The 17,061-nt window shown below is 38.4% G+C and overlaps 4 protein-coding genes and 1 non-coding gene across 6 annotated transcripts; 1 reads left to right on the plus strand and 4 right to left on the minus strand.

Moving 5' to 3' along the window:
- On the plus strand, positions 149 to 1,279 carry LOC18591367 (deoxyuridine 5'-triphosphate nucleotidohydrolase). Its single transcript, XM_007017447.2, is given in 4 exon segments — positions 149 to 247; positions 250 to 545; positions 649 to 740; positions 841 to 1,279. Coding segments are annotated over 4 exon segments (684 nt in total). The 5' UTR covers positions 149 to 196; the 3' UTR covers positions 1,086 to 1,279.
- LOC18591368 (glucose-6-phosphate isomerase, cytosolic) lies at positions 2,179 to 9,081 on the minus strand. Of its 2 annotated transcripts, none has more exons than XM_018125659.1 (24): positions 8,733 to 9,081; positions 8,567 to 8,622; positions 8,401 to 8,477; positions 8,193 to 8,274; positions 8,074 to 8,121; positions 7,763 to 7,918; positions 7,585 to 7,681; positions 7,430 to 7,472; positions 7,029 to 7,096; positions 6,836 to 6,920; positions 6,365 to 6,413; positions 5,962 to 6,034; positions 5,767 to 5,827; positions 5,559 to 5,625; positions 5,185 to 5,241; positions 5,020 to 5,073; positions 4,749 to 4,877; positions 4,095 to 4,158; positions 3,908 to 3,981; positions 3,701 to 3,754; positions 3,553 to 3,621; positions 3,255 to 3,344; positions 3,042 to 3,149; positions 2,179 to 2,566 (listed from the first exon to the last, which is right to left on the minus strand). In XM_018125659.1, exons 2-24 carry the CDS (start codon positions 8,615 to 8,617, stop codon positions 2,516 to 2,518), a joined length of 1,707 nt encoding a protein of 568 aa, XP_017981148.1. In that variant the 5' UTR covers positions 8,618 to 8,622; positions 8,733 to 9,081; the 3' UTR covers positions 2,179 to 2,515. The 2 variants fall into 2 exon arrangements, with proteins under 2 accessions (XP_017981148.1, XP_007017511.2); XM_007017449.2 differs by having other exon boundaries at positions 8,567 to 8,652.
- Positions 9,147 to 9,218, minus strand: TRNAE-UUC. The gene has a single exon. It is a non-coding gene; the product is annotated as a tRNA-Glu (tRNA).
- LOC18591369 (protein LIKE COV 1) lies at positions 10,293 to 12,407 on the minus strand. The gene is made up of 6 exons (XM_007017451.2): positions 12,215 to 12,407; positions 11,843 to 11,895; positions 11,551 to 11,660; positions 11,140 to 11,307; positions 10,834 to 11,058; positions 10,293 to 10,738 (listed from the first exon to the last, which is right to left on the minus strand). Exons 1-6 carry the CDS (start codon positions 12,341 to 12,343, stop codon positions 10,635 to 10,637), a joined length of 789 nt encoding a protein of 262 aa, XP_007017513.1. The 5' UTR covers positions 12,344 to 12,407; the 3' UTR covers positions 10,293 to 10,634.
- Positions 12,643 to 15,295, minus strand: LOC18591370 (glucan endo-1,3-beta-glucosidase 7). The gene is made up of 5 exons (XM_007017452.2): positions 15,172 to 15,295; positions 13,939 to 14,603; positions 13,518 to 13,841; positions 13,127 to 13,427; positions 12,643 to 13,024 (listed from the first exon to the last, which is right to left on the minus strand). The coding sequence occupies exons 1-5, from the start codon at positions 15,236 to 15,238 to the stop codon at positions 12,987 to 12,989; spliced, it is 1,395 nt and encodes a 464-aa protein (XP_007017514.2). The 5' UTR covers positions 15,239 to 15,295; the 3' UTR covers positions 12,643 to 12,986.

Raw genomic sequence — 17,061 nt, forward strand, 5'->3', positions numbered from 1 at the left:
CGAGGTCGTGGTGAGGGAAGAAAAAAAGGGTGTATCCGTTTCGGTTCGATTGGTGCGCAATACGCCACGACCGCCCAGGTTAGGGTGGAAATATGCTACGACGTAATGGAATGTCGTTTTTGGAGATTAAAGCAGCGCACCATGTAATTTTGCTCCGCACTTTGGATACAGAGCGGCGCACATTGCTGCAGTGAAAATGGCGGGAACACTCGGCGCCATCACAAAGACCGAAATTCCAGGGTTTATTCATGTATATATAACAACAATGGCGATGCTTCAAGAATGCTAGTCTTCAAACCCATTCGCGGGAACCCTCTGCCTGTTTGCTTTTCGTTCTCAAGATATTTCAAAATGGCCCAAGCAGATCAGCTTAACACCAGCCCTGAAATCAAAGAGCCGTCCACGAAAGTTCCAAAACTCAGTCAAAATGGGGTGCACGAAGTTTCTCAAGGTGTAGTCTCCGTTTTGAGAGTCAAAAAGCTATCTGAAAAAGCCGTGTTGCCTTCAAGAGGTTCCCCTCTCGCAGCTGGCTACGATCTGTCAAGGCAAATCCTCAAAACCTTATCCTTCATGAAAATCACATTGGATTTACTATAAAATTGATGGGTTTTTCTTTTTCTTTTTTCTTTTTTTTAATTTCTGGTACAGTGCAACGGATACCAAAGTGCCAGCTAGAGGAAAAGCCCTGGTTCCTACTGATCTAAGCATTGCAATACCTGAAGGCACCTATGGTCGCGTTGGTATAAATCTCTTTACTTTATTAATGTCATCTTTATACTAATCCAGTTGATTGATTTCGTTGATCGAGTAAAATTTGGGGTTTATATTTTTTGGGTGTAGCACCAAGGTCTGGTTTGGCTTGGAAGCACTCCATTGATGTGGGTGCGGGAGTAATCGATGCTGATTACAGGGGCCCTCTTGGGGTTATTTTGTTCAATCATTCGGATGTTGATTTTGAAGTGAAAGTGGGTGACAGAATTGCACAGTTGATTGTTGAGAAGATCATGACACCCGATGTTTTAGAAGTTGATGATCTGGATTCTACTGCAAGAGGCGATGGGGGATTTGGATCCACCGGTGTTTGAATCTCTGGGTTCTTCATTTTCCTATGTAATGGGCTAGGATTAGGTGTCGTTTTAAAGGGTTAAACTTTGTTGGGTAGTTTAGCTGAATCAATGGTGAGGAAAGCTGCTTTGTTTTGCTTCTCATGGTATTTTGAGTTGTAAAGAACCTTATATATCCAGCAGTAACTGAGCTCTCTCACTGATCTTTTACATTACGGTACAGTTGTGTTAGTTTCTGGTTTCTGATGATCTAACCGTGAATTTCTGTAGGATACTTGTCAATATCATATTTGCTGTGCTATGAAATTATTATACTCACAAATAAATAGGGACCAATAGGCCTTTGGAAACCTATAACAAGGCCCTAAATTCATACAATGTCTACAGTTTCTTTCGGTTTGAAAGGGGAACGGCAATTTGGGCAGGTGCGTTTTCTTACCAACCAAAGATCAATACAATGTGCATGGAATATATGTCTACAAACTGGAATGGTCCTGCACCGCTCCCCGACTTGAAAACCATCCAGGCAAACAGCACAGATCGTCGTGGTATTTACACAACAATAAAACCAAGGGAGTTGTTGTATCTCTTCGATAGACAAACCCGAATAATTCCCTTCTTTGCTGGCACGCATGCTGCTGCTGCTGCTGCTGCTTTCGTCTTCGGTTCGATCATCATCATCCTGGCTAACTAGGTAAGAGATTACAAGATAAAGCAGAACAAGGGCCGCGATGCCCACAAAAGGAAAAGGGGGAGGAAGCATTGAAGAAGATTAAAGCTTAAATGGCACATATAACGTGCCTTGGTGCCCAGCATGGATTGACTCTGTCCAATTCAACAATTTTTTTACTTTAAAGAATCACGTGCCTTTGCCTTGAAAATTACTTAGAGTGAGAAGCCAATAATCTTCTATTACCTTCCAAGGAACAATTAGGCTTTATCATATGAATTTTTTATTTCAAACGATTCCTTTTCTTCCGCTTTCAACTAGCCTGTTGATCTATTTTGATAATCTTACCTTGGCAAAGACTCAAAGAAGAGCCAATGCGGCATGCTCAAGCCTCCAGGTCCTGATAGAAACTTGAACTTCCAGCTGTTATATAGCACAACCTCATAGCTAAGAAACACAGGGCATCTATAAAAAAATGAAATTCCCCTTTGAGCTTTCAACAAGTCTGGTTTTCGTCTACCTTCAGCTGTCACTATGCTGTGCAAAGCAAGTGCAATTATTCAAACTATTCTTTAGAAGATTTTGAAACTGTTATTGGTAGCCTCAAGTAAATATTCCACAATCTAGCGTTGTAGATTTATTACATCCATTTTATAACCCAAAAGGTTCAATGGATCTTCGTATACACCAAAAAACAAACGGGAAAATTTCAAGCATGAGACTTACAGATGAAGCTATATAGTGCAAGGCACGTTTCCATAGAGCCAATGCATCAAGGCAGTTATATCCGAGGTAGAAGAGTAGGTGGGTCAGCTGGGATATCAGAGCTTGCCTGTCAAGTAATTTACTTAACTTTCAGTAACAGTGCAGTGTCATATTATTGAAAAAATCCTTATCCCTAAGGAAATTTTAAAAGAAAAATGGGTGGAAATTTCTAACTGATTGCTCAAAACAGCGCATATTGCAACAACATAGGGAGAAAATGCCAGTACTGTGATTACCCCCCATTATAAAAATCAAATCTGATACTGAGAAATATTCTTTTGTTAAAACGTATTGCAGTATTTCTTGTGACACTAAAGGAGGGGTATATATTTCTTAGTATCGGACACTAAGAATGTTGACATAAATCACAACATCAAATCCAATACTAAGAATGTTGTGATTTATGTCGACATTCTTTTTCTCAAAGGAGGGCTATATATTCTGGTCCTTACAGAAGGTTTTGAACCCTTAGCAAGCTTAGAACTATGAAAAGGAAAATCAATTTTTTCTCGCACTCCAAAGTACTGATGAATTTGTCTTACCTCTAGATATCTTGTTAACAACGTGGTCGTACTGAAATTAAAGCCCTCAACAGGATCTCCTTTTGTACGTGATGCATGAAGCTGTTTTCGTACTTGAGTAGCTAGTGACTGCATTTATAAAAATAAAACAGATATTCTAAGTTGAGACAGAAAAAACAAACTGCGAAGAAACATTCGGCAAATGCACATCTTGGAATGTCCAGTGATACATACCTTCCCTAACTCAACTCCCCACTGGTCAAAAGAATTAATGCCCCAAACAAAACCTTCCACAGCAATTCTATGTTCATAGCTTGCCAACAGCTGAGGCAGCCAAGAAGTCATTATGTTAGAACAGAAAGATGGAAACACATTATATGCATCAAGTTCTTGTACTTGAAGATTAAAGCTAGATAAGTTATGAGGTAGTAATTGACTTAGTGATGCAGAGCCACATCAATAGTATTAAAGTCCTCAACAGTGATAACCAGTTATATGCAACATTAAAATTTAAAGAGAAGAAACCACTCACCTGCCCAATATTGTAAGCATTCAGAGATGGAAGCAAAAGACTGAGAGAAGGCCGATTCCCAGAGAATGTCTGTGGAAGATAACAGAACAGTTACAACATTGATCCCATTATGAACTAAAGCTTGGCAGCAAAGCTGACAGTAAATCACCTTATGAGGAATAAGATGCTGTGGAACATTCTCCTTCAGCAACTGCTCTGATGTCTGCGGTGAATCAATGTTTTTCACCAATGACATAGATTTTAGGCAACAATTCATTGCATAAAAAAATTAAATGATTTAGTGCTTGAAACCTAATGACATTTGCCTTTTCTAATAAAAAGAAATAATGGACACTTAAGAAAGCATAAAACCTACCTTCCCATATGCAAGGGCATCGGGCTGTGCAAAAAAGTTGGACATGAGCTCATCATGGTTGCTCACCAGTTCACCTGCCAATAATAATAATAATCATGATAAATATCAAAGTTCAATAATGAAACACAAACAACAAAATATATGATCTTCAAGTTAACAATCAATACAGCAATAGATTGGATTATACCTTTAAGGTACACAGGCTGCTGGCTCTTCACAATACCAATGAAATCACATGGAATTACACGTCCCTGAACATGTCAAAATGAGAAGTTAAAATGCTTTGGCTTGCAGCACCTTGTGGTTTAGCACAGAGCTTAAATCTACAAATACCAAAAGATGAACAACTATCCCAACCCCACCCTTTATGGCTTGAGCACGATAATTTGAGAGTACCAAAAGCTGAATCTATTGACACAGATGATAAGCCATTGAGGATGTGCAGTAACAGAAACATTCCTTCCATCAAAGCTACGGAAAAAGATATGTGAAATTAAGACTCATTGAAATCTCGAGAGTCCATTGGAACCCATGTGGTAATAACATTCAAAAACAGCTTTGATTCAACCAGTTAAAAGTTCTCCAAGCACATTTTAGTACTTCATCTTATTATTTTCATGGGAACTAAATAATATAATATGCCATATCTTGCCCATTGTCTTATAGAGCTTTCTAGTCTCTTCATTTTATGCAAAAGCTTCCAAATTAAGGTTGCCTATGGGCAGATCCATAGCTCTCCCATCCCTACCTCAAAATTTCATGGTGGTCTAAACCAGTATATGCAACAAGAATCACCTAACTAATATTCTTCTATCATATGCAAAACACTGCAGACAATTACCTGGTGAATTAGTTGATAAAAGCTGTGCTGGCCATTTGTTCCAGGTTCACCAAAATCAATTTCACCAGCCTCATAAGGAAGTGGCACACCATCAATTGACACCCCCTTGCCATTACTCTCCATGCTGACCTGAATTGAAGTAAATTTAGCAAGGTATAAGATTTGAAAACAATTTCACCAGCCGCCCCCCCCCCCCCCCCCCCTTCCCCCCACAAAAAAAAAATGCTGCCCGATAAAAAATAAATAGAAAAAGGAGTTTCAGCAAACATGCCTGTTGAATATGCGGAGCAAATTTCTCCAGGGCCTGGGAGTAAGGTAAAATGGCCTGACATACACTTAAAGTGTCACATGATGGCTAGTAATCATTTAAAAAGGGAGAACAGAAGAAGAACCAAGAAATGGAAAGTTTAACTAAAGTTTGAAGCAAAAAACTCACTCTTGCAGGATATCCAAGAAAAGAAACGTTCCATACACTGAGCAAACCCAACAGTACCTGAAGAATGTTAGCATACATGTCATCAAGTATTATTAAGCACAAAATCATACCAATTAGGAAAGATATTGAATAATCGATCAAACCTATGTTAGTAAAACAGTCTAATGTGTGCTGAAATCAAACATAGCATCTGGTAAATCCAACTTGGGAAATACAAAGAAATAGCTTATACTGGGTTAATCCATCCAATTTAAAAGAAGATTCTAGCCAAATTCATTAACCCCATATACCACTGGTAGATAATTCTATTGGACCTAACAAGTAACAAAGACCCACAGCTGCAGTGGAAGTAGATGTTATATAAAGGCACTTACAGGTATATTCTTCTCAAAAGGAGCTGAACAGAAATGCTGATCAATACTTGAAGCCCCCTTTAAGAACCTTCAAGCAACAAATAGAAAACTAATTCGAGTATACACCAAATCATGCCAAAATGAAAAATAAGTAGATGAACGAGTGACTATTAAAAGCACCAATGCAAAGCGAATGCAATATAGTCGAGATGATAAGAAGTAACCATACTTTTCTACAATTGGGAAACCATACTGCAGAGATAAAGGCAATACTCCAACGGCACTGCAAACTGCAAATGGCAGTTTACTTCATGGTTAATTATCTTCCACAATTCAGCTAGAAAAGGTCTCAATCCGCAACAGAAATCAAATGACCATACATGATCTTTGGAGAGAAGCAAGGGGACAGGGAATAAAAACTTACCACTGTAACGACCACCAACCCAATCCCAGAATGCAAATGCGTTATTAGTATCAATGCCAAACTTTTCAACGAGCTGCATAGGATCAGTACCAGTGTATCATACGTGAAATGAAGGCATATTTATAAGCACTTTAGTAGTTGATGAGGAGAAGGATTATAAATATAAAGCTATCAAGCACGAAAATTGAAGAAAGAGGAATGCATGATCAAGAGGCCATCGGTTTCAAGCAAAAAGAGAAAAAACATATTCACTTTATCAAACATAAGCTGGGAACTGTACTCTAGCACACTAGAAATGATTGATTTGCTGCACCAAACCCAACAGAAATGATTCAATATGTACTTAGCAGTGTGGCAAATGCTTAATCACTCAAATTCAAGAGATGAAAGAACAAACTGATACCATTAGATTAGTACTGACTGCCACCATGTGCTTTGCAACTGCACAAGGCCTGAAAAAGCATTTTGGATCACAATTGGCTTAGTAACAAAGAATGGTCATACCACACATTAACATAGGAAAAAGAAGAAAAAAATCTTGAACATTCACAAAATACACAGAAATGTTAAAACAGGCAATAAAACACCAAAACCCTCCAATCCAGGAAAAATTTAGATTATGCATTAATTCATTGAATATTGAGAATGATGCCTAGCAAGATTGAGAAAATCAAACAGTTATTAAAAGTGTTAAAAGATGTGAACATCTCCTCTGTTTTTAGAACACATTCCTTAATGCTTTATCACTCTGAATTTTAATTGTTAAAATTACTGACAAATAGTTCCAAAATATTCGAGCAGAATAGTACCAGAATCTGAAACTACCACTGCATGCATATAGTCATAAAACAGGTAGTATTATCATGACACTAACCCAAGAGCAGATGAAATCCATTCCCTTAATGTTCGAGCATTCAACATAGTTTCTGCTGTTGTAAAAGTCTTTGAAACCACCACAACTGGATAAAATTACAACCAAAACGAAATCAGAAGAAGAAACTGTAAAAAAGGAGTTTATGCAATAGAATAACAACACAGTTTCCAATGAATAAAAAGGAAGTACTTACCAAGGGTGGTTTCAGGGTTTAATCCCGCGATGTTTCTAGCAACATCAATAGGATCCACGTTTGCAAGGCTGCGGCGAATGCAAACAACAGATTACATTGAATTTTTAGAATAACAGAATGAAACAACAATATATTATATATGCAGGAGTTACAAATTACAAAGCAAATGTCAGAAAAGCAGCTAGAATAACAGGCACATTCATGTTAAGAAACCACCACAACCAAAATGCTTTTAACTTGATCTTACTTATGCCAATGCCAGTCTTATCAGACCTATCTGGTATCAAGTCTTCCCTCTTATATGACAATTATACAGTTCTTCTTCTTCTACATTATTTTTCATGAAAAAGGAAAATGAAAGAAGACACGGGAAAATACCAGTTGCAATAACAAGTACTTACAAACGTAGTTGGCGTCCTTTTGCAAATTCAGCAGCCTCAGGGTCTGTGAGTTGTCAAGAGTAAACCAAATGCATCAACTATACTTCCTTCTTCATAGGTTACAAGCTAAAAGACCAAGTAAGAGGGCAATTAATGGTAAAATGCACTAGCATAACCTGTTTGGAGGGCAGTATGCACAAATAAAGGACCTAAGAAACTGCCACCAATACCGATTGCAATAACATTCTTCAGTGGTTTTCCAGTAGCTCCAACCTGCCAAGGTTTACTTGTTTCTCAGCAAGTGAGGAACAAACATATTCAACTTTGAGGATTACTAAAACTGCTTTGCATTACCCAGGAGCCACTGCGAACTTTCTCTGAAAAAGCCTTGATCTTATCTAGAACATTCCAAACATCCGGCACCACATTCTTCCCATCACTGTATATAACAGCGTCCCTTGGTGCTCGGAGAGCTACATGAAGTACTGACCTATTCTCCGTGCTATTTATCTGAAAGGTTCCAGCAAAAACACAATGCAAAATCATATACACTTAAATAAGGAAAAAAAAAAACAAGCATTAAATGCTAATTCAACAATTATCGACAGAAACCAAATTACTCCTTTCTTTAAAAATGAATGGCGTGAAGAGAAAGTTAGACTTACATGCTCACCGCTGTACATTCGGTTGATTTGTTGTTTGAGAGATGCCGCCTGAAAATGTAAAAAGGTTTAAATAAAATCGAAAACTATTATTTCGAAAACCAGAATTAATCCAAATTCACCTCTGCTAATTTATAGAGTTTATCCATGGTCTCAAGAGTGGCGCGTTGCCTTGAATAGTCCAAAAGCATTCCATCGAACTCACTGTAAGAAAAATATATTTACTTATATCTATAGAGTCGAATATTTAATAATTAATAATTGTTTTATTCAATGCTTAGTGTAGATATTGAATCAGAAAAACGATGAGAGCTCAACAGAGGATCTTACACCATCATCGACTGGCATCGCTCTTTGTCGTTCATCAAATCACGAAGATGAGTGTTCTTGAAATCCTCGACATGAGCCTGTAAAATCCCAAATGAGTTTCGTGATAAATACATAGATTTCTTGATATTCAGCGATAATCTAGGCTAGAAAGTGACCGGAAAGTTACCTTCAAGTCCTTCCATGGCTCGGTGTCGCAGATTAAAGTGGTTGAAGCCATCTCAGCTTATATTAAAAATGGAACAAAAACAATCTCTGCAACAGATAATACGAGATTTCAAACTAAAAAGAAATAAGGAAGAGAAGTTTAAATGAAAGAAAACATGAGAAGATACCGGAGCAAAGAAGGAAACACAGAGGATGATGAAAGGAAAGGGGATAGAGAACTAATGGAGGCAGAAAAGGTTGAAGCTGGCAAAGCTTTGGCGAATCACGTGACTAGAAAAGGTGACAGGCTACGTGGTAGAGATAAGAGGGCCGAAAGGGCATCTCCTCAAATTGATACGGATCAGGAATTCCGGTCACTGAACTTGGGTCCGGTTTAACGGCTTTGGAGCATGGAGTTTGTTTGATTGTGACTTTTGAGGGTTGAATTCGGTGGGCTGGGATTTCCGATGGGCCCCACGAAAGCAGCGGGCTGAATTACCAAGTGTCAGTACCACGTAAACAACGGCGTCTGATATTGGACTGATTGTCATTCGCCAAGGCCAAGCGAAAATAAAGAAGTGCAAAAGAGGGCAAAAGGATGGTTCCGTTGCCGGGGATCGAACCCGGGTCTCCTGGGTGAAAGCCAGACATCCTAGCCACTGGACGACAACGGAATTTGATTGTCTCGTTATCAGCATTAAAAATCAATTGTTTTTAGGGAATTGCTTGGTTTCGGCACACGAAATTTCAACCTGAATTAGAGAGAAGTTTCGCTGGTACCGTCTCAAGGATCACGACAAGCAAGTACGACAATTTTGATTTCAAAAGCAACTAGCAAAAAAGCAGAAATTGTAATCTTAACTATTAAACGGAGGTTGGCTTCTTACATTTTCCAAATAAAGGTAGAAGTTCCATTCTTGATGAATTTGAAACTGAAACATGAGGGGAAAAACCTGAGCTCCGTTGCCGGGGATAGAATCCGGGTCTCCTTGGTGAAAACCAGACATCCTAGCCACTGGACGACAACGGAAATAGGAGTGGTCGTACGTTAAGATAGACACCTGACCTGAATAAACAGGCAACTTCTGGGTACACTGTGGCTAGCTTGGCTGCCTGATTGTTCTCCACCACTAAGCACGGTTAACATTGTTTATAGTTAGACATTTCAGCTCTAGTGCATATGTACTGGCAAGTTTCCATAGCTGATTCATGTGTTCCAGGACTGAACACTTTCTAAAATGTCAATCATCATGTTCATAAATTTCGTGTCTTACTGATGAAATCATACTGTTATGGGATGCTTGAGTTTGAATTGACCAGATTCCAACCTGGCAAGAACTTAGAACTTTCTTTCTATGAACTGTTAAACTTCTGCTATCAAATTCTAAGTTCCATTCTTGTAGTTAAGCTCATTATTTCCTCAAGTAGACATAGAAAAGCAATAATAATCCTCGTCAAGATGCCTCTCAAGACCTGGAAAGGATCTCTGCATGACGGCATCCATCTCATTCTGTCTCAAACCAACACTGATAATTGGGATTAAAGATGACCATTTCTTTCGAATATTACAATTAGCAAGTCCTATATCATTAATAAAATGTACTGATTCAATCTTAACTTTATCCCCGGAGTATGGACTCTTTTCTTCTCCTAGTTGTAGTCTGTTTCTTGAATTGATATGCCCTCAGTGAGGGTTTTAAATTACTACTAATGAAGACTTTCTTTCTATAATTTATTTATTATTACATGCAATAGTGTATCTTTTAAGGCAAAAAGAAAAAAAAAATCATTTTTACTGCTACAGAGGAAGGAAAGAAACTCTACTATGAACAAAACACTGCGAACTACCATCCATTGCACCGATGTATATATATTTCTAAGTAAAGGGATATCTTTTCCTCATGTTAATATCAAGAGTGGTGGAACTATGTAGTCTCTGCTGACTCCAATGCCTGCCAGAGACCATAACTGTTCCCTTCATTCATTCTCAAAGAGATTGATTTCTTGAATGATTGAGAATATGCTTGGCCCAACATATATATATATATGATAGGAAACAGAAATGAACTCCAATTATTGTTAATCCATTTTCATACTGCTGCTTCAAAATTGACAACTCTTGCTGCAGGAATGCCTGGTGCATCCACTGTGGTCAATATTTTAGGCACAGACATACCCCCAGAGATCACAATTTCTGCACCAAAAGGGAGGAACAAAAATTTTAAATCAACACAAATATATAAATTATAGAGGATGTTTCAGTCTTAATTTTGAGTTTGAGTTTCATACCAATTCCTTCGCGAACTGACAAATTAGGCCTCAAAATGTCCCTTGAACTAATGAGAAATATATCACCCAGATAGAGATGGTTTGTGGGCACATAAACACAGCAGAGTTCTTCTTCACCTATACCCTTCTGAAGAACAACTGTGGAAGTAATAAATCCAAACATAAACTGCCCAATACGCGGGTGCCTTATGATCGCTACTTCTTTGAAAGCATTAGAATTCTGATCTGCAAAAGTGGTTTATTGTGGCTTTGAGGTAACAAACCTGGAAGCTGTAGCTACTAGCTAGATATCTGGAAAAGACTTACCTGGTGATATTGCAGCACTTATTTGTTTTGAGGCGGCATAAATATAGCTCACAAGAGGCATCTTCTTGATGAACCATTCACCAAGAGTAAGGACTGAAGCCCCCCACCATGATGACATGAAAACGCCTACTAAAAAGATGAAAGTGATGGAGGTAGCAAATCCTAGACCTGCATGTTGGCCAAATCATTTCAGCAGCAAAAACAAAAACAACAGGGCCAATAGTAAAAGCTGACAAGGTTAGATTAGTTAAAAGTATAGCCATGCATTCTCATGGGTGTTCAGATAAAAAAATGGCATCCAGTTTCGTAAGAGCTATATATAACAAGGCTTTCTAAGCTGAAGAACTCAACCCAACAAATTAATCAAAGCTAAAAGAGGATCCAAGAAAAGGCAGGTAATATTCTGCTTACCAAAAATATTGATGCCTAGATGATCATAGACAGGGGAGAAGAAACCGTCAACGAAATGAATGAAACCCCAAGTAACATAGAATGTAATGGCCAGTGGAAGAAGTATGACACTGCAAGTAATACCACATTTCCGAAGAATCTCAATCACTTATGTATATATCCTTTTCAGGCCAATGAAATCATAAATATGAACAAAATGCACTAAAAAATTAACAAGAATAAGTTTAAAATGCCCATGAAGACACATCAAATAAGTTGCAATGCATCATCGTTCAAGATAGAAAGGACTTACCATCCTGTCATAAACTTTTTCGACGCCCAGCTGCGGATTACTTTTAGAAATGCCTATGCCAGAATGCAAAAGAAAACGCCAGTCACAAACAAGAAGCTATAACAGTTTTCTGTCTGATATTATTCATAGCCATGAATGATGACAAGAGGACTATGTTGTCTATACTTTTGGTTTATGTTTACCCTTTTTCGTCTAGTAGCATTTCTATAAGTGGATCTAATTAATAGAACTAAACATATGTATGACAAATCATCATCTTTGCATCGTTGCATGGTTTTGACAATGCATGCATGTGTTTTTGACCAATCTCCAGATTAAGAAAACGCAAGAACGAGGAAGGAAATGAATGAAGAAGGAAAAGAAATTAGGCACCTCGCGGCCATGGGAAGAGGTGACGGTAGGAGAAACAATAGGGACGGAGGATTTGGAGCCTCCATTTTCAGAGATTGTTGCTACGGGGATCAGCAACTCTCGATCTCGCTCCCTCTCTCTCGTTCCCATTCTCTTCCTTTTCGGCCCTTCTCTTCCCAGTGTGTCTCTCTCTTCTTCTCTGTCTCTGTTTCTTGCTCTCTCCCTCTTCCCTCAAGCGAGTATAACGAACCATGGGATCAAGTTTGTTAGGATTACCAGGAAATGTATTAACTGAAAATAATGGAACCGAACTCGCAGGTTTGACTCAGCTTGCCCTGTTGTTACAATGTTTTATTTCATTGAACGACGTCGTTGAAGCTTAAGGAACAATATTGTTCAGTTAAAGGCCTGCCACGTAATTTTAACCACTCCTATCCATGAATATGATATTGAGAATAAAGAACACACACCTCCAATTAGATTCCCTTCTGCACTAAACTCATAAGTACATATTTTACAGCAAATCTTCAAGAGTCTCTAAATAAACATATACATCGAGACATAGCCTCATAGATTTCCAAACAAATAGGAAAACAAGCATAATTCTGCCCTTACATAAGAAAAGGAGCAAAATAGAAGAACTTGTGCATATATATTTGCACATGCTGTGCTGCCAATCTCCACCTACTACTCGTGAAAGCTGATGATGCCTTGCCCACTAAATGAGAATAAGAACAGCAAAAGTTGCCCAATTGCCTTTATTTATCTGTCCGATTATTCCTTTTTTTTTTTCTCAGGTACTCCCACCAGGGTAAGTGCAACCATTATAGCCTGTAAAGTGTAAAAGCAAAAGGATTAGACAAATTAATAAAATAAGACGAATGAATTGTACCGTAAAGCAAGGTTCTACTGATTTAAGAAACTTGAAATTACTTGGGTTGTTGGAAGAAAGCATGGCTGTTTGTGAGAAATCACAATTCCATGGATTCCGACCAGCAGTTTGATAGAAGAGATTCATGGCATATGCAGCATGTGATGCGATTGTATTTGGTTCAAAACAAGCCCCTCCTGGTTGAATCGGACTACAATCTATTCCATGTCCACAAGCGTAATCCAAACTCGCCTGCAATTCGGCATCTGAAACACCAGCCCTTGGCACACACCAAGCTGCTTTCTTTGGCTGTGAGGACGGTGTCACCGGTGTCTTTGGCATTGCCGGAGTCTCCACCGGAGTCTTAAAAGAAAAGTTTAACAAGATTCAATGCCAGTTCTAAACAGTAAGAAGATGATAGTTGTTGACCAATGATTAGTTGCATTTTCTCACCTGGCTACTCTGGGAGAGGCCAATGTCATAAATCATGGTAAGATCAGACTTGAAAATCCCGAAGGATCTCTCTGAAGTTGGTCCAGGTTTCAAGTCCTCATCGTACAGAGCAAAGAGATATGTGTCAACCGAATTCCCTGGCATCAATGGAGTTCCCACCATTGATCGAAGGTGTGCAATCAAGTTTCCATTGTAAGCCTTTGCGTTCTCAATGCTTGGCCCTACTTCGTCGCTGTCCCCTTTGTAAGGCCACCCTGTCTCAGCCACCACAATCTCAACATTCTTAAACCCCATGGCGTTCAATGCAGAACGAACAGCATCCACCTGTCAAAGCAGTCAACTCATGAATTAAACAAAACAATGTTTTTAACTGGCAGATATAGAAGTTGTCGTAGCCAGTTCATGTAACATGCAACTCAACCTGAGCATCGAACATGTTCATGTACTTGATTTTCGTGTTGGCATCGACACGCCCGGAATTCGGTTGAAACAAGCAGAACGCCAGCGTTTCAGGCCTTGGATCGCTCCGGTACGCAAAATAAGGGTACGGATTAATCGCAAAAGGCGAACCGTTAGCATTGTTAAACGCCAAGAGTCCCTTCAACACGTCTCCGAAACTCGGGTCGAAGCACCCAGAAGATGGCGGCTCAGACTGTTTCAACAAAGCCATTGAATGCACCGTCGAGACCTTGACTTTATCACCCAACGACGCCGCATCGAGGGCATTCTTAACATTTTGCATGGCCGGCAACAACTGAGATATCAAATTATTATCTCCAGACATAATAACCTCGTTGCCAACGTTTATAAGTATGATTTTGCTGGATGGGTAATATGCGACTATGTTGGCGTTCACCCAATTTTTGGCAAAATTTGGGTCTGAGGCTAAGGCGGGGATGTCGCCGTTTGCGGTGCCGATGACGATGCCAATTCCGGTGTTGGCTAACGCCTTGATGATTGCTGGGTCAGACCCGTATAACCGGACCTTTTGGATTGAAGTGGACTGGAGAAGCTTTGCAGTGGCTGCCGGTGACGGTAGGTTGTCGGCCACTTGCCCATAATTTACTCCAATAAATGATTGGGATTCTGCAAAGACAGACGTAAATTAGACTTCTCTGTTCTCCCTCGATTTTCTCAATAGCCAAACATGAATTATTTTTTTCCCTCTTATTTACTGCAGGAATACAAATTTCTTAGAGATTGGAGACCGTTGCGTGTAAAATGAACTAGTGCCACTATTTTGAGTATTTTCTCTAATATGCAAGAGAGAAAGTGAATATCTCACATATGAAATATAAGTCATTTAACCTTAAGATTATCAAAAATCAACAAAATATAAAAGAAAACGTACTTAAAAGTTCAATTCAGGTCTCTGGTTAAGGAGCGAACAAAGAAATAGTCTTAACTTTTCCATGTTTGATGTTCAAAGAAAGGTGCTATAAAAAATCAGAGAGAGCCAGAGAGAAAGAAACTTAGTGAAAACTCGGCTTCTGCATTAACAAGAGAAAACCAAAAGTACTACATCTTTAAGCAAAAACGACAAGATTATCTTCCAAATCTAGAAAAATAATAAAAGGGAAAAGAAGATTCTGCAAAACCGGACAAACCCAGAAGCTTAGATTAAACTGAGGAAGAAAGGAATTCAGAAGCTTACTTGCTTTGTTTACTCCCAGTACCAGGGTCAGAAGAAGCAAAGTTAAAGTACAACGAAGCACGGCCATAACTGAAGAGAGATGGTATCTGTTTTGCACGTTACAAAGCTGATGGTCTTTGAGGTATTGGAGTGAATAAATAAACAAAACCAAGGGAAGGGACGAAGGGTAGAACCGTAAAAGAAATCTTTCTGTAGAACTTAGTTTCACGTGTTTAAAGGGGCCACGTGTAATTTTCTACATGCAAACGATTCGTGTCATCACGACACGAACCGAAAGTTGCTTTGTTCCTGACAAATTTTACGTTGAGTTATTTTGACACAAATGCCCTCCGTTCTGACCGTTATGCCCCATTATGGATTCTTATTGTAGTAAAATTTGTCTGAACTCGGTCACGATACGTGGTCCTGGACAGGTCCAAGCCGGCGTCACGATATGTAGACGCAGACACAGGCCGTAGCTAATCCAACAGTTTCTGAGGTATACCTAAAAGGCTGATTCCAGCTCAGATTGGATTCTTTAAAGCCCATTATGTTCTTTTAATGTCCTCTGAACATTCAGAAGGCAAAAAGTGTCAATCATTATCCAAAATCTGAAGTGATATGGTGTTTCATTTTGAGCCTTTCAGCTATGCTTAAAGCCCTGGAAACACAGTCCTGTCTTTGAGGGAGACTGCATAGTTTTTTCCTTCTCCATTAAGAAACAACAACCCCTTTTCTAGGTAGAAGACATTTCCCACACACAAAAAAAAAAGGAGCTTTGAACATAACTGAGAAAGAAAAGCACATTCAATCAAAGCGCGCACTGGAAAAGAAGAGCTTCTCATATAAATATTGTACAATATTGATAGTCCATGGAGGAAAAAGCACAAAGGTGAACCAACTTTAAGAAGGTGGAATAATTGGTGCACAAGCAATCTTTGAAAATAACTAATAGAAAAGTATAAGCTTTTAAACCCTCAAAATTAAGCTTTCTACTTGCCCCTCCCAATCCACCAAATTATTTGAGCAGGTATTAGTCTTCTTAATAATAAAATACATATACCTATTAAAGAGTTTTCTGTATGTACGATATATTAATCCACCAAATCCCAATATGCTGATCTTTTCAACTGTGACACTTGTTTCCAGAATTATAACTATGCATGTATTTGATTTTTTTATATATATATATTTGACATAATGATAAATGCAGGAGATCATAATTTATGCAATTTGACCATTCAAAAAAAATATTGAAGTATGGTTACGCAACTTGTTCACATTTGAAGGCAAAGTGATGCAAATTGAGGGTCGGTTGAATAGAATTTGGAATATGATGCTATTGATCAATGTTGCCTTTTTTGTACCAGATTCCATTAGTGAGCTAAATACAAGAAAAGAATAAATTCTCGTTGCTTGGAAATCATTACTGATTTGATGGGTTGCAATTAATTTTAATGGCGCATTTCAGAGATTTTTTGAAAAAGCAATCACGGAGAGGTTATTTGAGATGCAAAAGGGAATTGAAAAAATAGTTATACGATGAAACTGGGCAAATGCTCAACCTATCGAGTTGAGTTATGAAAAATTTATCATGACCTTAAGGCTTGCTTGGGACTTAGGATTCAGAAAGATTCTGTTCCAAGTTGATAATAAGTCGTGGTATGGGCTGTTACTTCACTTCCAACTCATTTGTGTGCAAACTCGAATTTAATCAAAGCCGTTAAAGATTTACTTCACCAACACTAGGAGGTGAACGTATGCATATTTATTGTAAAAAATAATAATATAATCGATCATATGACGAGTATTGTTTTTACTATAAATGAAAGATTTTTAACTTGTAATATTTCTATTGAGGTTAAGAGATTATTATTGAACGATATATTAAGAGTTTATTTACTCATAATG

Source organism: Theobroma cacao, chromosome 8 (assembly GCF_000208745.1).
Source record: "Theobroma cacao cultivar B97-61/B2 chromosome 8, Criollo_cocoa_genome_V2, whole genome shotgun sequence".
Classification (NCBI taxonomy): Eukaryota; Viridiplantae; Streptophyta; class Magnoliopsida; order Malvales; family Malvaceae; genus Theobroma; species Theobroma cacao.